Source organism: Myotis davidii, unplaced genomic scaffold (genome assembly GCF_000327345.1).
Source record: "Myotis davidii unplaced genomic scaffold, ASM32734v1 scaffold370, whole genome shotgun sequence".
Taxonomy (NCBI): domain Eukaryota; kingdom Metazoa; phylum Chordata; class Mammalia; order Chiroptera; family Vespertilionidae; genus Myotis; species Myotis davidii.
Genome location: NW_006288615.1, coordinates 6,788,922 through 6,813,010, shown reverse-complemented (window position 1 = coordinate 6,813,010; position 24,089 = coordinate 6,788,922). Strand labels below are relative to the sequence as shown.

The 24,089-nt window shown below is 52.5% G+C and overlaps 1 protein-coding gene across 1 annotated transcript in view; it reads left to right on the top strand.

Annotated features, from left to right (window-relative positions):
• Positions 1-24,089, top strand: part of PER2 (period circadian clock 2) — a 35,559-nt gene that overhangs the window by 7,452 nt on the left and 4,018 nt on the right. The window contains exons 4-21 of the mRNA XM_006760499.2: positions 1,228-1,382; positions 4,001-4,122; positions 5,277-5,478; positions 5,944-5,995; positions 6,897-7,039; positions 8,669-8,747; positions 10,976-11,082; positions 11,993-12,152; positions 12,373-12,481; positions 13,203-13,328; positions 13,987-14,071; positions 15,402-15,561; positions 15,652-15,776; positions 16,721-16,885; positions 17,789-18,043; positions 20,100-20,938; positions 22,235-22,421; positions 23,460-23,652. Coding sequence (XP_006760562.1) covers positions 1,228-1,382; positions 4,001-4,122; positions 5,277-5,478; positions 5,944-5,995; positions 6,897-7,039; positions 8,669-8,747; positions 10,976-11,082; positions 11,993-12,152; positions 12,373-12,481; positions 13,203-13,328; positions 13,987-14,071; positions 15,402-15,561; positions 15,652-15,776; positions 16,721-16,885; positions 17,789-18,043; positions 20,100-20,938; positions 22,235-22,421; positions 23,460-23,652 — 3,264 coding nt within the window. The remainder of the gene's footprint in view (positions 1-1,227; positions 1,383-4,000; positions 4,123-5,276; positions 5,479-5,943; positions 5,996-6,896; positions 7,040-8,668; positions 8,748-10,975; positions 11,083-11,992; positions 12,153-12,372; positions 12,482-13,202; positions 13,329-13,986; positions 14,072-15,401; positions 15,562-15,651; positions 15,777-16,720; positions 16,886-17,788; positions 18,044-20,099; positions 20,939-22,234; positions 22,422-23,459; positions 23,653-24,089) is intronic.

The window sequence follows — 24,089 nt, the reverse complement described above, 5'->3', positions numbered from 1 at the left end:
AGCAGACCTTGTCTGTGTCTGACACCTGTTCATCTGGAACTTCCTCACGCTGTTTAGGTATTTGTAACAAGTGTATCCTTAGTTTCCTATCCACAGACACTTTCACATCTCAATGGAGCCACAGCCAGCTCGTAGTCCTGGGCATGAGGGCACTTTGCCATCGTAGACACCTGATGTCCACCATTCTCTCTGCACCTTCTGCTCTACACATGTCCATCTCCTTCAGCAGGTGCCCACCAGCCCTGCCTTCCCTGTCTCTGCTCCTTAAGTTTGAAGATCCTTCTGTAAATCTCCTCTCCTCTTGGGGGTCTTCCTACACTCATCATTCACCTTTATGTCCCAGGAAGCCACTGCTGTCCTCTGTATTCTCCTTCACTTAATCATCTTCTAGCTGAGGCAGACAGGAAGGCCCAGCTCAACCATCAGTCTGCTCAGCCAGATTCTGAGGGTCGACCAGCAGGCCTTGCTGGGCACAGCCTGGCTCTCACTCATGGGGAAAAGAGCCAGCTGGAGGGATTTCTGACCCATTCACTTGTGTTAAAGCAGTGGCTCTCACCCATGGGCGAGTCGTCTGCCCCAGAAGACATGGCAATGTCTAGAGACATTTTGGTTGTCACAGCTGGCGAGGGTGTTGCTGGTCTCCAGTAGTTGTTAACCTAAAAATAAAAGGCCAAAGTGAGAGGCAACAAGCATTTATTGTAGGTAAAAAAAAAAAGCACAGCTATTTAGGACCCACTGATTCAGGCAGAAACCCAAATAGTGTTCCAATTAGGAGGCAAAGGCAAGGGGTGTTTATGAGAAAGGGAAGGGGAGCAAATTATATCCATAGAAGGAAGGCATTCTGTAGTGCACATAAGGTAACATAGTGACACTAGTTCTAAACACTTTTTAATTTTCAGTCTAGTGGCTAAATATCTGCTTTCCTGTTACCTTTGTAAACAGTTCTTTGGGACACAATGTTGCCCTGTTCTAACACTCCAAAGTTTTGAGGAGCAAGACTACAAGGCAGCTTGCTTGGGGATGGCAGCTCCAACTCCATTTTAAAGTGCCTCCGTTTATGTTATTTTTCACATAGGTGAGGCCAGGGATGCTGCTCACCATCCTGCAGGCACCACAGAGAACTGTATGGACCAAGATGTCCTAGTGCCCGGTTGAGAAACTGGACCAGACGGACATCTCTTCAGAAAAGGGCCCCAGAAAGCTAACGTCTGATCTTTTTCACTCTAGTAGTGAGCAGTCTGCCAAAGCCAACACGCACAAGGAACTAATCAGAACGCTCAAGGAGCTGAAGGTCCACCTCCCCACAGACAAGAAGGCCAAGGGGAAAGCCAGCACGCTGGCGACCTTGAAGTACGCCCTGAGGAGCGTGAAGCAGGTGAAAGGTATGCCTGCCTCATGTGTTTGTTCCAACCTGTAGAAGTAAGTTTCAGATCCCCCCCCCCCCCAAATTACAGCTTGGACTGTGTTGGCTTTCAAAACTCAATCCTGACACTGAAGAAAGAAGCTTAGGAGCCTTGTGGAGCTGCCACAATTGAAAACCTCAATTCACTGGAAGCTGTCTATTGCACTTGATTTTTAGAGGAAAAAATAAAGCGGATAGAAAGCCAGCTGATAACAGAAACCTATGTACAACATAAAACTTCTGTGCTGTGGGCTAGGTCAGGTCATGGTGAGGAGAGTGCAGCATCTTCCAAGCTCTGGCTGGAGTGGGTGACCACTGAAGGCCCGATGATGTGGGCAGCACAGAGTGGAATTGAAGCGAAACATCCCATAGTGTTTAGCTGAGGACTTGCCCCTCCTTTAAAAGAAAACATGAAGGGGCCCCAGGGGTGGGTGGGTTTAACAGAGCTCATCCTTGAAAGACAATATCTTAGAGCTTCTTCATTCAAGACCCTGGGCTCTTTATTTCTTTTTGTTTTAAATATGTTTTTGTTTATTTTTAGAGAGAGGAAGGGAGAGGGATAGAGATAGAGAAACATTGATGAGAGAGAAACATCATCAATTGGCTGCCTTCTGCACGCCCTCGACTGGGAATTGAGCCCACAGCCCTGACTGGGAATCGAACCAGTGACCTCTTGGTTCATGGGTTGAAACTCAACCACTAAGCCACACCTTTATTTCTTGTTTATCTAAAAACGTGTAAGTTTCAGTGGTGGTGGGCTTTGGATCAGGAAGGCAGGCAGGGCAGAGTGCCTCCTTCCATCACAGGTGTGTGGTAACAGGACCTCCGAAATCCAGCCTCCATCCACCTGTGGGCATGTTTGGATTTTATCATTAGATGGCAGCATGTGACAGCTTTTGGCGCCAGTTGGTGGATTAGAGAAAGGTTTTTGTCTAAGGACACATTGCAGGAACCTTCACAGATGCAGGAACCTATGAGCAAACACTGCAAACCCAAAATGTTAGCTCATTGGGCTCAGACACTTTCCATTTCAATCAACTCCAAGCCCTTAAGTATCTGCCTTCACTTGCTCCTGCCACCAGACCTTCCACTGGGCAGACACCCCATGTCCTGGGTCTCAGGTCACCTCGGTGCCTCTGCCTCCAGGCCAGGACCCTGTGCTCAGGGTCACCTCAGGATGGTTTAGCTATAAAGTTGGTCGAGAGGTCCTCGCAGCCTGGCCTTTTAGTCTGCTGCTGGGAAACGGGATGAGAACTTTGAGAATTCTTAAATGTCCTCAGTGCCTCAGAGAAACAGTAGAAGTCTTGGGGCAGGTATGCATGTGTGCAGTCCTAGTCTTGCAACAGGGGACACTCTATGGACCCTTGTCATTACAGTGAAACCCCCAGCCCCTGCACGTGGAGGGATTTCTTAGCTGTTTGGTCCACTGACGAGTAAGCTGAGTCAGAGGGAAAGTCAGTACAGTGGGGCCTTGACTTACTAGTTTAATTTGTTCCGTGACGGAGCTCGTAACTCAAATTACTCGTATGTCAAATCAATTGTGAATGAGTGAGACACGTGATGCTGGGCTGATGTTGTGGCTTTCGTTCACTGTGACGTTCACTACGCCAACTAGCAGTGGGGTATCTGAAGCTGGCTCATAACCCGAATTTTAGCTCGCAACTCAAAGCAAAATATCGGCTGAGAGACAGCTCGTATCTCGAAAAACTCGTTAGTCGGGACACTCGTAAGTCAAGGCCCCACTGTATCTCCTTAGGGTAGATGTGTGAACCCTCCCCCCACTTGACCTTCACTTACGTATTTCACACATGCACTGAGACTCAGTGGACCCCACACATCAGAAACGTGCATAAGAGTAGAAAAAACCTCCAAGGCTGATAGAAAGGTGAAACAGTGCTTTATTCTGTTACCATCAGCTACTATCTCAAGGTACAGCCTGCAGTCAAAGCAAAGCCTGTCACTAATGAGGATACCAAGCCACATTTCAAATAGTGTTCACATTTCTAATGTTTGGATGAATTCCATGGGAAGGGCTTGTTTCATGTAGTCTGGCTGGGAGAGTTTGTGCCAGACATGGAAAGTGGCTGTGTGCTGGTTTGTGTGGCCTTTTAAGGGGCCCTCTTTAGCCTCTTGGCCATGGCTGGGTCACCCCAAAGCCATGCCAGATGTTCCAGGATGGGTGGCCCTTGTCTTCAGGGTCTGTTCTGAGAAGTTTGTTCCATGTGTTGTTTCTTATGCCCAGTGACCTTAGCAGTTGATTCTGTTTGGATGGGGTGTCAGTTGAGACCACCACGGGAGGCAGAGCAGGGGTACCACAGCCGTCCTGCATGGACATGATGACATTGCATCATGATTGACAACCTTGTGGGGAAAGTGAGCATTAGATGGAACTCTGTGGCCTTGTTACTTAAGATAATGTGTATTTATTGTTTACAAAGTTCTGTAACCATCAACCTTCTGATTTTCAGGGAAAACCCCCAAATTTCTGTTTTGCCTTTGTCTTTCTGTGATCTGTCTCTCAGTGTCCAGGAGATGGTCTCCTAGCCCACTTTTCATGAGAAAAGTGAGTTAGGAGTTGCCTCTTGGTCTCTCGCGCAGCCAACGAGGAGTATTACCAGCTGCTCATGTCCAGCGAGAAGCACAGCTGCGGCCCGGAGGTGCCCTCCTACACCATAGAGGAGATCCAGAGCGCCACCTCCGAGGTCATTATGAAGAGCACGGTGAGTGTCTCCTGTGGGGAGTCCTCTTCGGTAAGCTGGTGACCGCCTGGCCGGTGGCTGGATGGCAGCAGAGTTTGGAGTTTCAGGAAGTGAGTTCAGACCTTAGAAAAAGAATGTACAGTCAGTGGTTCAGAAGTCCTGCTCCAGATGTCTCCCAGACCCTGTGCTCTCCTGGCCACTCCACCCGGCACCTCACACACTGTGACCAAACACAGTGCACTTCAGGGTGAGGACACGCCAGGGGGCAATTGGTTCACTGTTCAGGGCTTCATGGGGGGGTGCCCTGGGATTAAACTCAGCTTCGTAAGACTCCAAACCCCATGCATTTTATTTTATTATTATTTTTTTAAATCTTCACTTGATATTTTTCCATTGATATTTTAGAGAGAGTGGAAGGGAGGGGAAGAGACAGAAAAATCGATGTGAGAGAGACACATCAATTGGTCGCCTCCTGCACCAGGGCCAGGGAACACGCCTGCACTGAGGTACATGTCCTTGACTGGGATCGAACCTGGGACCCTTCAGTCCACAGGCTGGCACTCTACCCACTGAGCCAAACCGGCTAGGGCCAAACCTGATGCATTTTAAAGTGGCTGATAAAGGTGGGGCCCTTGGAGGTCGGGACGGGGAGCAGGTTGGCCGTGCCCTGAGCCCCCATTTCTCAGAGGGCAGCATTTCTCAAAGCTGTCTGGAGAACTGGGCTCCCACTCCTTCTCACCTTCCTCCAGTACTCCCCACCCCCCAACCAGTCCTTAGCTCAAGAGGTCCAGAGCCCTGCAGCCCCCAGACAGTCCCCAGCACCCAAGGAGAGGGACACCCCAGCCCTGGTGACAAAGGGAGAGGTGTGCAGGGCCCTTCCACCTCTCAATTCAGACACCAGGGGCTCTGTACCCAAGAATACTGGATGGATGACACCCGTGGGAATCCGCACCCCTGGGTTCCTTTTGGAGTGGAGCCCCAATGTGATTCTTCAAATAATACCCCTTGGACGCCAGTATATATGAGGGGAAATAGAGTTATTCTGGTCAGGACTGAAGGTCCCAGAGGCCTTCCCTGACCCTCCGTGCCCCTTTCCTGTCACCTGCCCCAAGTGTGTGCCCATCCTTTTCCGGCCCCTCTGCCCATTCTGACCCGAAGATGTTCTTCCTTTCCAGGACATGTTTGCTGCAGCTGTGTCCCTGGTCACCGGGAAAACCCTGTACATCTCCAACCAGGTGGCCTCCATCTTCCGCTGTAAGAGAGACACCTTTCACGATGCCAAGTTCGTGGAGTTCTTGGCGCCCCATGACGTTAGCGTGTTCCACAGCTCCACCACGCCTTACAAGCTTCCTCCGTGGAGTGTCTGCAGTGGGACAGGTGAGGGGAAGGGAGCGCCGCCCATGTCACCTCTGCCGGAGACCAGCACAGCCGTGGCGTCCTCTGTCCAGGGGAGAGATCAGAAGTTGTTCAGAATAAATTTAGAGAGAAAAATAGTCTTTTCATGAATTTCAGAGAGGGAGAAAACATCTTTTAGGACATGTTAGGCATTTTAGAAATGAAGTTCTGAGAAGCTGGAGTCTGAGGTGAGTCTGCAGAGCGGGGAGAGCCCAGGCGCATCTGGGGGCATCAGACCCCTGGCTGTAAACTCTGGAATGTGCCGCGCTCATGAATAGATTTCATTTTAGCCAGAACTGGGATAAAAGCTCTCTGAGGCTTCGCTTTGAGCTCTGGCAGGTTTGTGCCACACCTTGGCTCTGATTCTGGTGCTGTCTTTAGGAGGACACGGCACTCTCCATACGTCGTCGTGTCATTGGGTGGGTGACTGTAGGCTTTTTCTTTCAGATTCTTCCACTCAAGAATGCATGGAGGAGAAGTCTTTCTTCTGCCGTGTCAGGTAAGCCCAGTGACAGGTCTTCCTAAACTTGAAATGGCCCAACCAGTTCATCCTGAGCACCTGGTGGGAAGTGCAGGAGGCCCAGACGTCTCCCTCCAGTCCCTGCTCCACTCCGGGCAGGAAGGCCACGAGACTGGCTGTGCTCCCATCTTTGGAGCGAGGGGCCATGCAACACACATACTTCTAAAAAAGTGAGTGAAAAGAAAGCACGTGGCCAGAGCTGCATTTTAAATGTTCACAAGGGGTTAAGACAGCCTGGTCAACAGTGGGGTGATTTCAACCAGTGCTCCCTGAGGATGGCAGCCCGAGGAGCTGGGACTTGCTGTCCATCACCTGGAAACGGGCCAGGGGCCTTACCTGGGGAGGCGTGTATCCTGGGGTCCTTGGGGACCCCAAAAGTACATGCAGCCTTCGGTTTGAGAGTATATTTTTTTAAGTGCATTTTCCTGGGGAGAGCCCTGTAGCTTTCCCAACGGGCTTTTAGCCTAAAACCAGGTGACCAGATAAGCCTCCAGCTGCAGTGTCAGGAGCGACCCCTGGCCAGACAGCGGTGCCCTCAGAAAGTGGACCAGGACCCCCTGTTGGAGCAGCATCCCTTTCCCTAATTAAAATGCAAACTGTTCTAGAGACAGCTCAATAGATCTCTCAGGGCTGATGACTGTGACTTACCCTGTGACATCATCGGAAATCTGAGGGGCTGGGTGGTGGGCCCAGCTTCTCAGGTGGAGATGAGGCACAGACAGCATGCCAAGGGCAGCCCATCCATCTACCAGTATGCTGGGGTGGGATGGGAGGGCATCTTTACAACAAATGAAGGGATTGCTGAGATGACAGCCAGCTGTGGGGGAGGAACAGTTCCTTCTGTCATAACTCCACCCTCTAATGGCACCCTCCTCTTCAGCTTCGGGAAGAACCATGAAGATGAGATCCACTACCACCCGTTCCGTATGACGCCTTACCTGGTCAAGGTGCCGGAGCAGCAGGGCGCTGAGAGCCAGCTGTGCTGCGTGCTGCTGGCAGAGAGGGTGCACTCCGGCTACGAAGGTGACCGCAGCCCCAGGCCAGCCAAGGGCTCCTCTGGTCCCTCAGTTACTTCCCTGGCTCAGATGTAATTTCTGTTAGGTAGACTCCAGCGCAGCCTTCCCCAGCCATGGACAGGGTCTCCATGTCCCTCGAGACTCAGCACACCCACCTTTGTCACCTGGCCCTCCTGTGACCCTGCCACACCACCTCCCCACGCAATTAAAGGGTCTGTGTGCCAACATCTCACCCATGTCCGGGCCATCACTGTGACCGCGGGTGCCCTTCCCCACCCACTGCCTTCCATCCATGCAGTGAGAACAGCCCTGACAGTCTGGGCCCAAGTCCCTCCCATCCTTGTGTACACCCAGGCCTTGGCCCTGGTCCCTCTGAAGTGCAGGGACACCAGCTCTTCCTCAGAACCCCAAGCCATCCCCACTCTTACCTCCCACTGAGTCTGGTGTCCTGACACCAGGTTCCTGCAGACAGTTGGCCACCTGACCCCCTGTGTTTACTCCTAGCCCCGCCTCTGCATCTCTGCCTATAGAAATCTGGTCTCTGAAGCAGGCTTATCTCACCAGGTGTCCTTTCCTGGTCCTGCCAGCTCCTCGGGCCACCCCCCAAATTACCAAGTCTGGGTTCTTCAAGTATCCTGATCATGTCCTCCTAATGACCCCCCACACCAAGCTGTGACATAGTCTCATACTGACCACAGCACTGTGGCAACTCAGCAAATCCCCATGCCAGAACCTCTGAAAGCAGAGAATCTATGACCTTCTCTCAGTGGTTAGTGATGTCTTTTTTTAAAAAATATATTTTATTGATTTTTTACAGAGAGGAAGGGAGAGGTATAAAGAGTTAGAAACATCAATGAGAGAGAAACATTGATCAGCTACCTCCTGCACACCCCCCACTGGAGATGTGCCCGCAATTAAGGTACATGCCCTTGACTGGAACCGAACCTGGGACCCTTCAGTCCGCAGGCCGATGCTCTGTCCACTGAGCCAAACCGGTTAGGGCAGTGATGTCTTTTTTTCAAAGGCATTTTATTAAACGGTAGAAATGTTTTAGGTATGTGGCTTGCTTTTAAATATTCAATGGGTTCTTGCATATAGTATATTGTCTTCCAAATAGTTCCCAAAGATTGATAGGGTTACTTACATTTCAGCAGGTTATTCGCCCATAAGGTCAGTCTCCATCAAGTAGAAAGCATTTGGAATTTTGAATGTTTTGTCCATGAATTTGGAAGTTGAGGAAAGTTCTGGATATGACTTTCTTTATGCAAATTATCTTTGCCCATCCTAGAAACTGAAGTCCCAATACATTGATGTTTGCACAAGTTTCAATCCAAATACTTAACTCATTTTTAAAAAGAATTTGTTCCGCTCATCTTGTTGGATCTTAAAATCTTGACCAGGGCCCTGCAGCAGCAGGAGTCTCTGAGAAGCCCGTGCGTAGCGTGCGGTTTTGTAACGGGAAGTCCTGGCTTCCCTGACTAGGACTGGCCCACAGAGCCGAGGGGCTGGCGAGGGCTCTCGGGCTGCCGTCAGAGCCCGTCACTGAACGAAGCACGTGGTTTTCTAGTCATCATGTAACTACAAAATGTGTGCATTCCTCAGAAGCAGACATCTGAGCAAAATTCTGTTCTTTCAGCCCCTAGAATTCCTCCGGAAAAGAGAATTTTTACGACCACACATACACCCAGTTGTTTGTTCCAGGACGTAGACGAAAGGTAAGCCCCGTGTGCTGTCCGCGCTGCCCATGCACGCCTTGTGCTCACCCTGGTCTCAGAACTAGTGCTGCGTCCCCAGGCCTGCAGGTTCCCTCCCTAGACATTTAGCGTCTGTCGGTGTCTTGGTAATTACTTCATAACTAAGGAAAGCTCAATCAGTGTTCATGGTTTTGACATTGAAGCTGTTAAGCTAAAGCTAAGCCTGCATGTTCTGTGTGGCAATCAACAAAAGCATTTGAGGATGTTAAGCAATGAGATAATTGTGGAATTACACTAAAAACCTCCTGACATACAAAGACTGTAAATGGGGCTGTCAAGGGAGCTGGTAATTGTTCTAAGACTGTTTAAACTCGTTTCAAAGTTAGACACGGATAAGCACTGGTACAAGTGGGGATGGTGCGCCAGGGACAGGTGCACATCAGTGGGCGGGGTCCCAGCACAAGTGCACCTGCCAGCCTGCGTGTCACCTGCACTCCAGAGCCCCTTTGGGGTGTCGCAGCCAGGATGCTGCAGCTGCTGGGAGCACTGACATCTGAGGGTTTGCTGGCATTGGGTCAGGGCCCTGGTGTGCCTTCCCCAGCTCCTTCTGCGCAGAAAACGCTCCAGGCTGCTGGCAGTCGGGGAGGAGTTTGCTCAGATGACCCACAGGAAGTAGACTGAGAAGAACCAGCATGCTGCGCTTTCTGAAATGGGCCAATGTCACCTCCACAGACACCGTCAAGAGTTAGGTCCTCTCCACTGCCCACCCCTGGGCACAGAGCTTGGGGTCTCCTGGGAAAGGTCTGCTCCCAGGTGGCCCGGGATCAGCAGCCTCCAGCTCCGGGCTGCTCAAGTGCATGCTGCCCACCACCTGTGGCAGAATGACTGAGAGGAGGCTTCAAGGCACAGGTTCCTGGGCCCCACCAGCCCTGCCCAACCACGATCTCAGAGGGTGGGGCTGGGAGCTGCATTTGTGAGGCCACCCCAGCATAATTTTTATTCCTCCAAAAATCTAAGAACTTCTATCTGCAACCCACCCCAGGAGTTTACTTAACTCACATGCAGAAGGATTGGCGAGCAGGCACACCTAGTCGGCACAGCCTTCCTCAGCAAAGCCACCTCCTCCTCCTTCCCCTCATCTCCTTTCTTCCTCCTCCCTCTGCCTCCCGTTCCTCCTCCCCCTCTTCCTTCCTCTTCCGCTTCCTGCCTCCTCTTCCTCCTGTTCCTCCTCTTCTTCTTCCCTCCTCTTCCCCCTCCTCCTCCTTCTCTTCCCCCTCCCTCCTGGCCAGGCCTGGAACTGGGAGGACGCCAAGAACATTCTGTACATCCGGCCAAAGGAAAACACAAGGCCCAAGAGAGTTCTCCCCCCGCAGGGAACAGGGGGGCCTCTCTCAGACTCAAAGGAGACTGTCCTTCCACATGAGCAGAAGAGTTGGGAAAACATCTGTGTGGACGCAAGAACACTGCCCGAGGAGAGGAAGGCTGGGCTGCAGCTCAGGAGAGGGGAGAGCGGCCAGGCTGCAGAGGGCACTGGACAGCAGAGGGCACTGGACAGCAGAGGGGACAGGACTCTGGGAAGAGGGACACTAACGATTTCTTGGAAAACAAACAGCTTTTACAAGAAGATCAGTGGGCACTGAGGGCAGGTCTCCAGGCAGTACTGGTGACCCCCAGGGAAGCCACAGAAAATAAGGAATAAATACAGTGGCCACAGTAACAGGAGCAGGAAAACCTCTTGGGCTGGAGAAGACGTGCAGGCAGGGTTTCCAGGTATAGGCTTGTTAAAAAGTTTTCAAAACTTGTTAAAAATATCCAGGCCAAAAAAATTTAAAATAAAAAATATCCATGCCAGACCATATCGGGCCAAACTTAGGAAACACAAAAAAGAAAAAGATCTTAACAGAAGAAAAGGAACATTTTCATGATTGATTCTTTCAGAAAATGAACACAAAGCTAAAACCACTCAGCTTATGATGGGTGGGACCTTGTAGGGTCTTGTTTTGTATTACAGACCCATGGGAATGCTGTAATCTTTCACTAATTAATTGAAAGACTGCTTCTCTGTTAGCCTAATTCCTAAATTTTGATCCTGTAAATGGGGCTATTAGGAGAGCTGGTAGTTGTTTTCTTTCCTTGTGAATGGACGGATGGTTGTAGAGATGGTCTGCTCCCCTGTTTGGAGGCTGCATTATGGAATGTGTCCCCAAGCACAGCAGCAGGGGTGACACGCCTGTGCACTTGTCTTGCAGAGCGGTCCCGCTCCTGGGCTACCTACCTCAAGACCTGATCGAGACTCCCGTGCTTCTGAAGCTTCACCCCAGTGACCGGCCCTTGATGCTTGCCATCCACAAAAAGAGTAGGTCCCTTCTCCTGGTGAATCGTAAAGGCTTTGACAAAAGCTGGTATGTGCCTGGGTGTCTCCCGAGGTCAGCACCCAGCAAAGATAGGTCAGACTGGCCTGCATTGTATGGGTGATGGATGCCCCACCTCCTGCCAGAGTCCTGGCACTGTCTGTGGGTCCTTTGTGGCCTATAGCCTGAGTGACATCTTGTCCTTACTGTTGGTATCCCCGGCAGGTGGGAGGAGGGGGCACAAGTTCAGCTGTGGTGGGCGAGGTAGTGGCCAGGCTGGGGTAGTGGTCACACGTGTGCCCCAAAGCCCAGGCCTCATGGATACAAATGACACGTGGAGACGTCCAGTGGAAGCTAACAGAGATGTGCGTCCTGAAACATCATGATGTGGCCAAAAACAAACATTTGTTGTGATTGAAAATGGAACGGTTGCCGAGACCGGTTTGGCTCAGTGGATAGAGCGTCGGCTTGCGGACTGAAGGGTCCCAGGTTCGATTCCGGTCAAGGGCATGTACATGGGTTGGGGGCACATCCGGGCAGAGGGAATAACCAGGGACCCGCGTAAGATAAATGAGCTGTTGTAAGGTGCCATATACCAATTCATGCGCTCGAAGGAAGAGATGGATGGTGCCCTGGAAGAGCTGATTTACTGTCTAAGGAGAAAGTCTCCTATAGATCTTCATTAAGAATGCTAACTTCCCAAGGTTGATTTGCAAGAGTGGCTACTGTGTGGGACAAAAGCACACACACACACACACACACACACAAAGTTGACTGAGACTGAGAGCTGCAGCTTAGACCAGCTGTTGGCAGCTCTTAAATTTTCAAATAGCCGTGAACTTGAGGCATCTGGGCTTGTCTTTTCTCTAAACCCATGGACACAGACAATAGGGTGGGGAAGGACTGAGGGGGGAGGGGCAGCTAGAAAGGGTCAATATGGGGAAGGTGACTACTCTCCCCTTCGGTTCCGCACCCGGAATGGGGAGTACATCACACTGGACACCAGCTGGTCCAGCTTCGTCAACCCCTGGAGCAGGAAGATCTCCTTCATCATCGGGAGGCACAGAGTCAGAGTGTGAGTGCTCCCAGGGCCCTGGGCCGCTAGGCAGTCCTGTGGGGACCTGCCCCTGCCCTGCCCTGCCCCCAAGTGGGAGGGGCCTAGTTCAAGCAGAGCTGTGAGGGGGAGGAAGAGAGTGGTGAGCAGGCAGGTGGCAGCCTGGGGGGCTGCAGAGAGGAAGCAGGGCCTTGCAGGGCGTGCAGCACAGCCTGACTGTCAGACCATGGATATCACGCAGGGGCCCTTTGAACGAGGATGTGTTTGCTCAGCCGTGCGCAGAGGAACAGCCGGCCCTGCACCCCAGCATCCAGGAGCTCATGGAGCAGATCCACCGGCTGCTGCTGCAGGTGAGTGCCCACCCGCAGGACAATCACTACCTTGTGGGCAGCCTGAGGACTGCTCTGAGTCCTGAGGTCCCATCCTTCCGGCGTCTCACTCTGCCCTGCACCCTGGTGCCTGTTCTCTTGTCCACTCTGTGGGCGGTTTGGGCAAAGTCTGTGCCAGGCCCCGACAATTGGGCACACCTGTTGCTTGCCCAGGTTGGGGCAGCCCAGCCTTGCACTTCGGGGTCTGTCTCTGACCTGCAGCCTTTTGCTAATGGCTGAAGGATGCACCTAGACCCTTTCTCCCAACTCAGCTCCCAAGTCCTGGGTACTAACCCCACATGTCACCTCCCACAGGTGGATGGGGTCACTCCAATTCAGGATGCTGTGCTGGCACGAAGAGGGACTTGTGAACACCTACCACTATCCTTGGGGACATAGTACTCGAGGAAAACTAGTGCGAGCACAGTAACCCCATGGCTGAGCCGCTCTCGGCTTCCTGGTCAGCAGACTGGGGCAAAACTGTAACATATCAAGTTTAGTTTCTAAAACCCTTGCTAGAACCAAGATCAGCGCCCGTCACCGCCCCCCCCCCTCATGTGAGCAGAGGGCCTGTGATCCAGGGACCCTGGTGCTGTGGGCAGAGGCTGAGAGCTGTGAATCGGGCTTCGGGAAGACAAGCCCACAGGCCAGCTGTGCCCCTCCCCAACCCTGTACCTAAGCCTCTTGTCTGCTCTCTTCCCAGCCCGTCCCGCACAGTGGTTCCAGCGGCTACGGGAGCCTGGGCAGCAATGGGTCCCACGAACACCTCATGAGCCAGACCTCCTCCAGTGACAGCAATGGCCAGGAGGACGCCCGCCGGAGGAGAGCAGTAGGTCCCTCTGCCCCGCCCCTGGGAACCTGTCTGTGGTGCTTGCGGGAGTCACAAAGCACATTCAACCAACCCTGGCTGCTCTCTAAGTTCTGTTCATGGGGACTTACTTTATCATCTCTAAGAGTTGAAGCAGCAAGTCCTGGCCGGGTGGCTCAGTTAGAGCCTCGTCCCATACACCAAAAGGTTATGAGTTCAGTCCCTAGGGCACATACCCAGATTGTGGGTTCGATCCCCAGTTAGGGTGCATACGGGAGGTAACCAATCAATGTGACATCTCTCTCTCCCTTCTCTCTCTAATATCAATAAAAACATATCCTCGGATGAGGATTAAAAAGAAAATAAAGGGGGAAAATAGTTGAAGCAGCTAAAACTGTAGTTAAAGCTTTGGATGAAAAGTTATTTAAAGAAGGCAAATCAAGCAAGAGGGATGGTTTAACTTTAGGGTAGAAGGAAGAAAATGGAACGTGCATCCCCCTTTCTTTTTATTATTCTTCCTAATCACAGGTCCGTTTTCTCTAACTTGGCCTCACAGATTCCCACTCAGCACCTCCTCCTCCTCGCTGGGATTACTCTGGCTTCTCCCTCCTTGAGGTGGGGCTGAAGTACCATGCAGTCTCCGATAGAGAATAACGTACTTATTTTGTCTTTATTCAAGGAAAATTCTAAAAATGCGAACAAGGTCAAAACCAAAAGTCATTATTCTGATGAATCTGGAGAACAGAGGAGAAAATCTGCTACAGGTAAAAAATTACTCACCCTTTCCTCAGTAAAACTGTAGTCCGGCCAGGTTTTTCTGTCTTTTACCTGAACTGTGGGTGGCAGGGACTTTACCCTTTACATGTGTGCACATCCCCCGCCCAGTCCCTCAGGCAGCAAGGCCTTCACTCCTTCACTTCAACACACAGCCCTGCCCAGCCAGTGTGGCTCAGTTGGTTGAGCATTGTCCCATGCATCGAGAGGTCACTGGTTCGCTTCCCAGTCAGGGCACAGGCCAAGGTTACAGGCTCGATCCCCAGTAGGGGGTGTGCAAGAGGCAGCTGATTGATGATACTCTCTCATCAGTGTTTCTCTCTCTCCCTTCCTCTCTCTGAAATCAATAAACACATATTTCAAAAACAAAAAGCACAGCCCTAAGCTTCTGTGCGGGCACCTGGCACCCTGCAGGCCCTCGCTCCACAGCATGGCCGTGGGCGTATGTTTGCATGCAAGTGAACGTGTGCATACACTCGCACCAAGGGCGCTGCCCAGCTGTCCTGCAAACACTCAAATCCCACTCTGTCTGAGTGGAAAGTGCCAGCTTTGCTCCTGGGCTGCCTTCTCAAGTGGGGCCCCACCAGCATGGGGACCTGTCAGCCCACCCCCACTGCAGCCTGACCCTGCCTTACCATGTCACGACTTTATACCCTCATGCTTGGGCCCCTGCTCAGGTGTGCACATGCATGCTCCCCAGGCATCTGCCCCGGTGGGCTCTCACTCATCCTTTGTGCTTAGGCCACATCTTTCCAGGGAGCTTCCTAGGGAATCTTGGGGCCAGAGCTCACCTCTGGCCAGGACTGTTAGCCTCTGGGATAGGCGCACATTGCTGGGTGCTGGGGACCCACTAATGAGCAGGACACAGCTCTGCCCTGGAGGCCCCCAGGGGAACAGCATGCAGTGCACGTGGTGACAAGAACAGAAGTGTCCACGGCGGGCTGCCCCAGAGGCTGCTGAGTCACCTTTGAAAAGAAGGGACTTCCAGGAGGCAGGGAATACTAATTGATCAGAAAGCACCTGGGATTTATTGGCCCCAGAGTTTCAGGAGTTCGAGTAAGAGCTGGCCTCACCCACTGCTGAGTCCCTGACCCAAGTGCCACTCAGTTGTATCCCAGTCAACAGCATCCTCCAGGCTCCATCCTCAGACGGCACAGTGGCCGCTGCCCCAGCAGGGCTGCCCAGGTGTCAGGCTGACTCTGGGTTTCTGTGTCTGTGAGCCATGTTCTGAGTCCCCAGCTTTATCCTTAGGTAGAAATATACAGAGTGTACTCTGGGGAAAACAAGTATTAACTGAAAGCAATTTTGCCGTTCTTTCAGAAATGCAAAGTAGTTCTCCTGCTCAGACGACAGCTGTCCCGGCCGCAGAGGACAGCTCCGGTGCCAGCCCACCCACTGCCGCCTTTCCAGAGGAGCTGGCCTGCAGGAACCAGCCGGCCGGCTCCTACCAGCAGATCAGCTGCCTGGACAGTGTCATCAGGTACAGGCACCTCCAGTCTCCCTACTCCATGGTCTCCTGCTGTCCAGGCTCTGGCCCATTATGTGAAGCCGTTTGTGATCCTCCTCACAGGTACTTGGAGAGCTGCAGTGAGGCCACCACCCTGAAGAGAAAGTGTGAATTCCCCTTGAATGCTTCCACGCAGAAGGCCAGTGACAAGCGGAAGGCCACAGGCAGCCCCAGGCCACCTCCTGCAGGTATCCTGTTTGGGCTGTTAAATCCCCCTGGTGAGATCAGGCATCATTAGAAGGGCTGGAGCCCCCTTCGCTCCTCCCATGGGAGTTCTGAGTGGCTTTGGGGACACAGTGTGGGGTGTAAGCTCTTTTGTAAATGACTATGGTACATAAACGTCAGCCACCTTCCTATAAGAGAGATGTAAAGGTGACTCTGGACTCTGAGAAACAGGACCCCTTGGGGCTGCTGGAGGCCCAGGGGCGCCTCAGGGTATCATTCTCAGGCTGGTCCTTTTCCATGATGTCTGAATATCCACTTAGGTTATCAGTGGTCGGCAAACTCATTAGTCAACAGAGCCAAATATCAACAGTACAATGATTGAAATTTCTTTTGAGAGCCACATTTTTAAAATTTAAACTATATAGGTAGGTACATTGTTATTAACTTAATTAGGGTACTCCTAAGGCTTAGGACGAGCCACACTCAAGGGGCCAAAGAGCCGCATGTGGCTCCCGAGTGGCAGTTTGCCGACCACAGGGTTAGGTTAAACGGCAGGCCACTTGAACGTGGTGCTCATCCCGGTGGTCATTACTAGGATGGGAAATCAGGTATCCTGTTGTGATGTAAGCACATGCAATTGGACAGTCATGCTGTGATGGACAGTCTGTGCTCTGCCCACAGACCTTCAAGGGGCTGGGCTCCCAGCAGAGGCCCCTGACCTGAGCCCCCTGAGCTGCCCAACCGCCTGCCCCTCCCAGATGACCCAGGATGTAAGAGTCGAATTGTTCCCATTTCAGAACTTCTCTTCTCCACTTTTCCCCCATGAATAAACACATGAAGATAAGCTGTCACATGCCAGGATGTGTGCAATCACTTGGGTATAGGATCTGCTAGACAGTGGCATTTCTTACACAAATGGTTCGTTTTCATTGCATTTTTGTGTCTCCTTCCATTTTCTCTTATAAAGAGGCAGTGGTGCCCTCTAGAGCAAACACACATGCGGACGTCAGCGCGCACTTGACCTCACTGACACTGCCCGGCAAGGCGGGGAGCGTGGTGTCTCTTACCAGCCAGTGCAGCTACAGCAGCACCATCGTGCACGTGGGTGACAAGAAGCCACAACCTGAGCTAGGTACGCTTGTTGCCTCTGGGATAATGTTGAGAGTAAGCTAATTTTAACAATAAAAATGAGAGGTTTTGACTGCCATCTTAAATTTTTCTTTAAGTTTATGCAAGTGCAGTGCAGCCCTACCACAGCCTGATAAAGGGGGTCCAGGAAATCCAGAGACCTGACATGCAGGGCAAGGTGTGGCCCCACCTGTTTTGATTCCCGCTGTGCTCTGGCGCCACCTACTGGCAGTTGTCTGCTCAGACGTGGTGGGGCTGAGCCAGGGATCCAAAGCAACCTCCCCTCACTGGGCTGAGAGCACCCTAAGGCGTTGGATCCTTCACCCCGCTTCCCTTGCCGGCTTCGCCCTTCCCTTCAGGGCCCCTGCTTCCCTGTGTGAGGGCAGGAAAGAGCCAGTACAGGTCTGAGCAGCAGTACAGCCAAGGGTGGCATCTCCAAGTTCTCCAGAAGAGGGAGACGATGAGTAAAAAATACATGTCAGAGTCAGTGTCCAGACCCCCTTCCAGGACGGTCATTGCATCCACCTGCCCCTGTCCTGTCTGTACCCCAGTTCCACATGATCCGAGCTGTCATGTCCATAGTCCTGAACCTGGGCACAGCCTTCGTCTGTTGTGCTCTGAAGCTGATGACGGCCAGAGCGTATCTTCCCTGTCAGAGGCTGAAGCCCCGAGGTACCCGAACTTCAGCCTGAGCAGACTGACCCTGGAGCCCTGGGGAGTAGGGTCTCTGCCATTGCTGTTTGCCTTTTATTGTGAACCTTCTCAGAAGGCTACACAGACATTCATGGACTGCACCCCCGTGTGGGGGCTTCGTGCAGTATCTCGCATGGCAGTGGCCTCAGGGTCTGTCAGTTGTTTTAAAGCACAGGGGCCCTTGCAGATGAGTGGTCTCCATTTTCTCTTACAGAGATGGCGGAAGACCCTGCAAGTGGACCTGAGTCCCTGGACTGCCCCGTGGGCCCCGCCGTGCCCTGCAGCCTAAGCCAGGAGAAGGAGCCCTTCCGGAGGCTGGGCCTCACCAAGGAAGTGCTGGCCGCCCACACCCAGAAGGAGGAGCAGAGCTTCCTGTTGAAGTTCAAGGAAACGAGGAAACTTAGTGTCCTCCAGTCTCACTGCAGTTATTACTTACAAGAAAGAGCCAAGGGGCAGTTGAGTGAAAGAGGTAGGTGGTGATACCTGAATTGTATGTGAATTTAAAAAACCTTTATTCCTAATAGTACTGAGTCAGGGCAGCTCTCAAAGTGTGAAATGCCCCCAGCTTAGGAAGCCTGAGTTTGTAAGATTGCTGTTGGCACTTTACCAGTGATGCCATCTGTTTCCATCGTCCCCTCTCAAGCATGTCATCTCATGTTCCCCAGGGAACGGTGCTTTAAATGGTGGTGGAGTGCAGGATGGGGCAGTTGCAAAGCCACCTCATCAGACACTTCTTGCCTGAGTGACTGTGAGGTGCAGGGGACTCCACCCCACCTGCCCACCCCAATGGGGCCTCAGAAAACCAGTCAGGCCACAGCTAACTCACCCCAAAGAGAATGGGCACAGTACTGATTGGGGTACTTGGTGTCGGCTCCTGAGGAAGGAGGGAGTCCAAGCTGATACCAGAAGATGTACCCTCCTGGCCAGGCTGACTCAGGGCTGGGCTGCAGCCTCCAGAGCCTGTGGGTGCATGCGCTCTCCTTTAGGCAGATTGCCACCAGGTGGTTGAAGGGCAAGGGGTGAGGGAGAATAGACTAGCATCTTTGCCCCTTTTCTGGTCCAGGAGCCTGGCTCCAGACTCCTAGCCACCTTCCCAGGCCCCATGGGCAAGGCTGGGCTGGTCAGAGATGCCACCTTTGTCCTGGGCTCCCAGGGCTTGACCCAGGGTCAGGGTTATCGAGTGCAGGAGACACACAGCACAAGACCCCACTCCCTTGGGCCTCAGGGCAGGCACAATGAAGTGAATATGAAGTGCGAGAGGCCAACGCCCTCTGTAAAGATTGTCTTCTCTACTCTTTGTCATTTTCTTCTTCCCCAGACCCAAGGTCACTGCCAGGCCCTAGGGAACCTCTGGATATTGCAAAAAGTTGTCCTCCCAGCCTTGGGCAGACCCACCCAGTGGACCTGGCTTGGGACAGAGTTGCAGCTCCTTGCCCCCTTGGCCTAGCAGTTTGCGAGGTGCACAGACTACAGAGCTGTGTACAGCGGCCTGCCCAGACCCTGACATGGCATTCCAGGAGCCCAGTGCTCTAGCTACCAGTCCCACCAGGGGCAGATTTCCTTCTGGAAGAACACCCGCTAGAGAGTCTGAATCCCAAAACCTCTGCCCTCTTAGCAGTTGGCCTCTGGCTGGCCCACTTGCCTCCAGCATGTAGCAAAGGTGAGGACCCCCTTGGCATGGCTAATAGGTGTCCCACACACCTGCTGCAAAACCCTGAGTCAGCCTGTGTGCCTTGACAGGAAAACCTGAGGTTCCTGGGACCATCCCATTGCCCATCCCAGCCAGGCTTGGCATGACTCTTCTCCCCCTCAACCCCCCTTACTGCCCCCCGTGCCCGGCCATAGTACTCCTGGTGCTGGCCCATGGCCACGGGAGGCAAGGGGACATGCCCGGAGTCCCTTTTGTCACCAGTTGAGACCCTCCAGCCTCCTAAAGAAGCTCAGCTCAGCCACTTGTCACAGGAGAGGAAGAATCTGGCTCTGAGGGCAAGTGCTCCTTCCCGCCCTTTGACTTGCACTCGGGTGGAATCACAGGCGAGACAGGAAGCAGCTCTTTTTAAGGACCAGTAGTGGTAAAGCTCATACAATCCAAAAATCAGCTTAGATGACATCTGATTTCACACACCAGTACTGGGGAACAGGTTAGAATTGCCAGCTTTTTGATTTTTATCTTTTGGGACAAATAAAACCTTTTTAATGCCACTTATGACCGTCATTATTTCATAAAAGAAAGGACATTTTAATGTCAGAAGAAAACAAATGTGATCTTGCAATTAAGAATGGTCCTTTAAATTGATTGAATCCAGTTTTATAAAAACTTAACATTTTGCCCTGATTTTTCTCCCTGCACCAAGGATCAGGGAAACCGTATGGTGTTTTTCACAGTTCCCAGGCTAACATTTGGGAACACTGGACTGTTAAACTAGGAGGTGCCTTCAAGTTTCTGAGATTCTATGTGTCTCTGAGAATTGACGTAATAGACATCATGTACATTTTCAACTCTGGTTGTTTTCCCATTATTGTAGCTCCTCCTGGACTAAGAAACACCTGTGGAATAGATTCAGCTTGGAAAAAAACTGGGAAGAACAGAAAACTGAAGTCCAAACGGGTCAAGCCTCGGGACTCCTCTGAAAGCACTGGGTCTGGGGGCTCCGTGCCCCACCGGCCCCCGCTGGTGGGCCTGAATGCCACAGCCTGGTCACCATCAGACACATCCCAGTCCAGCTGCCCCTCGATGCCCTTCCCTACCCCCGTGCCAGCTTACTCCCTGCCAGTGCTCCCAGCCACAGGAATTGTACCAGTGCCAGGGGCCGTGGCAGCAGCACCTATGGAGCCCCACACCAGCTTCGCGGTGCCTGCTGTGCCCATGGACATCCAGCCCCCACCTTTCACTGCTCCCTTGGCCCCAGTCATGGCCTTGGTGTTACCCAGCTATCCCTTCCCCACAGTGACCCCAAACTTGCCCCCGACCTTCTTCCCTGGCCAGATGGTCCCTGCCTCGCAGCCTGAGTTCCCTGGTCAAACCTCACCCCCCAAACAGTCGTGTGCTTGTCCTCGGGCAGAGCGTTGGCCACCGGTGTCACGTGTGGCCACCCCAGCTACACCAATGTCGTCCACCGGGCCGTTGGGTCGGGCCTCCCCACCACTTTTCCAGTCCCGTGGCAGCTCACCCCTGCAGCTCAACCTACTCCAGCTGGAGGAGGCCCCTGAGGGCAGTACTACAGCTGCAGGGACAGCAGAGACAGCAGGTGCTGGGCCGGACTGCAAACCAGGCACATCCTGGGACTGGCCACCAAAGGCACCGCCGAATGCAAGGATCCCCTGCTGCTCTTTCTCTACAGCGGGTGGCCCCGCAGCACCCACGGTAGGTCATCATCTCAGACGCCAGTGTTTTAGGCCAAGGGTCCCACCAAGTATTTCAATTTTGACATAAATACCTGTGCTGGAAATTAATGTTTTCGAGCTCAACAACCTCATCAGAGTAGATGTGGGGCCTTTTTATTGTCTTGGATCTGAACTAAGGAAGATTGATTGTCTGATGATATGTGAAAGGTCCAAACAGCCCACATGACTTTGTGACTTGTTGTCATGGGCCTTGAAGTTGTTTGTTTCTTTTTTGTTTTGTTAATCCTCACCGGAGGATATTTTTCCCATTGTTTTTTAAAGAGAGTGGAAGGGATGGGAAGGGGGTGAGGCAGAGAGAGAGAAACATTGATTTGAGAGAGACACATTGATTGGTTGCCTCCCACACATTCCTCGACCAGGGCCAGGGATTGAACCTACAACCCAGGTACGTGCCTTTGATCGAGAATCAAACCCTCAACCCTTAGGTACATGGGGGACACTCTAACCACTGAGCACACCAGCCAGGGCGGGCTTGAGATTTTATGTGACAAATATGAGCACACAGCACAGCTAGGTAAATGCCAGAACTCAGCTCCTGAGAGGGCGGTGGGGGCAGAGGTTCTCACGGTGAGCCAGCTGCCCCATTCTCCTGTGCCTTCAGGACTGCTGGCGTACTCTTAATCCATTAATGAAATTAGAGTTTACCACAGGTTTTGTGTCCTGACAGCTCAGTGTGCAGTGGCCTGAGCTATGGCAGTGCAACCAGTAGGTGCTCTATGGAGGGCATACTCCCAGGAGAGGAAGTGGGACCCAGGAAACAGATCAGCCTCCCAAGGTGTCTGCCACCCTCCCCGCTCCTGTTTCTGGGGTCTGGCCGATAGTCCCAGTTTCAATGGCTGGAGGGTTGGGGTGCTCCCAGGATTGCCTCCACTCTAGGGCACAGGTACAGGAAGCCAGAACCCACTACCAAAGAGCAGCCTTGGGTTATGTGGTGGCCTCTTCTACCTCTGTGTCGGCTGTAGTGGAGGAACAGGCATAAAACTTTCCCCCCGCCCCCCGCGATGTGAGAACTGTGTGATTCTCCCAAAATCTACCTGAATGAGGTGCATTCATAGGCCACCACCTAGATCCTCGCTGTAGTCCTAATAGCCACAGGTCTGTTCATTTGGCACGTGAAAAGGCAGGGTCTGAGGAGGAATGCCATCCACTCTCTCCCTGAGTGGCTTTGTGCAGACAGTCGCTTTGCAGCTGTCCCCAGCTCTGAGGGGCTATGTCCTGACTGTGTCTTGACTGGTGTCTTCTCTTGTTCCTAAAGCAAGATGAGCCCTCAGATGCCCAGAACAGTGATGCCCTCTCCACGTCCAGTGACCTGCTTGACCTCTTACTGCGCGAGGACCTCTGCTCAGCTGCAGGGTCAGCCCTGTCTGGAAGTGGGGCCTCTGCCACCTCAGACTCTCTGGGCTCCAGCTCTCTGGGCTGCGATGCATCCAGAATTGGGACAGGTATGTTGGTACCTGAGGTTCTTGGGCAGCCTCCACTTCTCCCGCACTAGAGGGACCCAGCTGCACTGGAGCCACAGGCCATATGTGCTCAGGGCCTAGCACAGCCGTGGGCAAACTACGGCCCGCCGGATCCGGCCCGTTTGAAATGAATAAAACTATTGAAAAAAAAGACCGTACCCTTTTATGTAATGATGTTTACTTTGAATTTATGTTAGTTCACACAAACACTCCATCCATGCTTTTGTTCCAGCCCTCCGGTCCAGTTTAAGATCCCATTGTGGCCCTCGAGTCAAAAAGTTTGCCCACCCCTGGCCTGGCACCAGGTGCACACCAGGTGTCGAGCTGGCACTCAAAGCTCACAGCTGTTCAGACAGGCAGACAGGGGCTCTGCCTCTAGGTGGCGGGCCCTACCCAGTCAGAACTCGCATTCTCACCTGCTGGCTTCCATGTCAGGGCCACTGCAGGCCTCACACCCCACTGGCCCTTATTGGACCATCCCCCAGGTTCCCTGGGCAGGCTGGGAGGGCCGGCCAGGCTTTGCCTTCCTGAGTTGGTTCCCCTTGGGTCAGCCTAGCATATGGATGGCGTGCTTCACCCACCAGATCGCACAAGTGTGATCTGGACACATTAAAACGGGTCCTCCCCACAAACTCAAAGATCCCTGCTGCCCCAAACTGAACTTCCATTTCTCCATTCTCTGGCCTTGCTCCTTCCGGGAGGCTCGCTGGAACACGCTTAGGCCAGCTGCCTCCGCTTACAAAGCCAAAACCAACTTCTCTGTGGCCTGTTTTGGTGGAGAGGTGCTGAACACTAGGAAAGGGAGCATGATTGCTCAGGCCTCCCCAGGAGAGCCACTCCATGGCACTACTAGCTGGTATCCCATTTTAATTATCCAGGTAATTCAAGGACTGGGAAGAAAAGGGGAAACCCACCAAATAAGCTACCAAATAAGACTCTTGGCTCCCTAACCCAGCATGTGTCCACAAGCATGGTCTGTAAGGCACTAGTGGTCTAACCCACCACTTTTTGTGTTTGAAGGCAGTAGTAACACCAGCCACACCAGCAAATATTTTGGAAGCGTTGACTCTTCAGAGAATAATCACAAAGCCAAAGCGAAGGCAGACATGGAAGAAAGTGAGCACTTCATCAAGTATGTCCTCCAGGACCCCGTCTGGCTGCTGATGGCTGACACTGACGACAGTGTCATGATGACGTACCAGATGCCTTCCCGGTAATCACTCGGCCTTTCCCTAGGGATAGGGAAGCGTTGGGTGAAAGAGTCCTCAAACAAGGCTGCCAGTCAGGGGGCACTTCCCTCTGAAAGCCACCTCTCAGGTTGAGTTGAGTGCAGCAGAGAGAGAAGCAGGTTCCCTCTCGATGGTTGCCTGGGCCCATAGAGCCCTTCAGAGTAATCCATTGCAGGCTGGGGAAAGACAAGCTCCCGGCGACCCTGTGGGTGTCATACTACACATTTATGAAGCATTTGTGCCAGCTTCATCTCTTTTGCTCTGTTGCCCAGTAACCTTGTGGGGTAAATGGGGTGTGTATGTCTTAGAGATGCAGAAACCAATGGCCACCAGCTGCTTTGTAGTGAATCGGGTCTGTCCCCAGCTGCTCCAAGGAACATTCATGGTCCCTGCCTCTGTAGAGCCTCTTCCATAGGGCAGG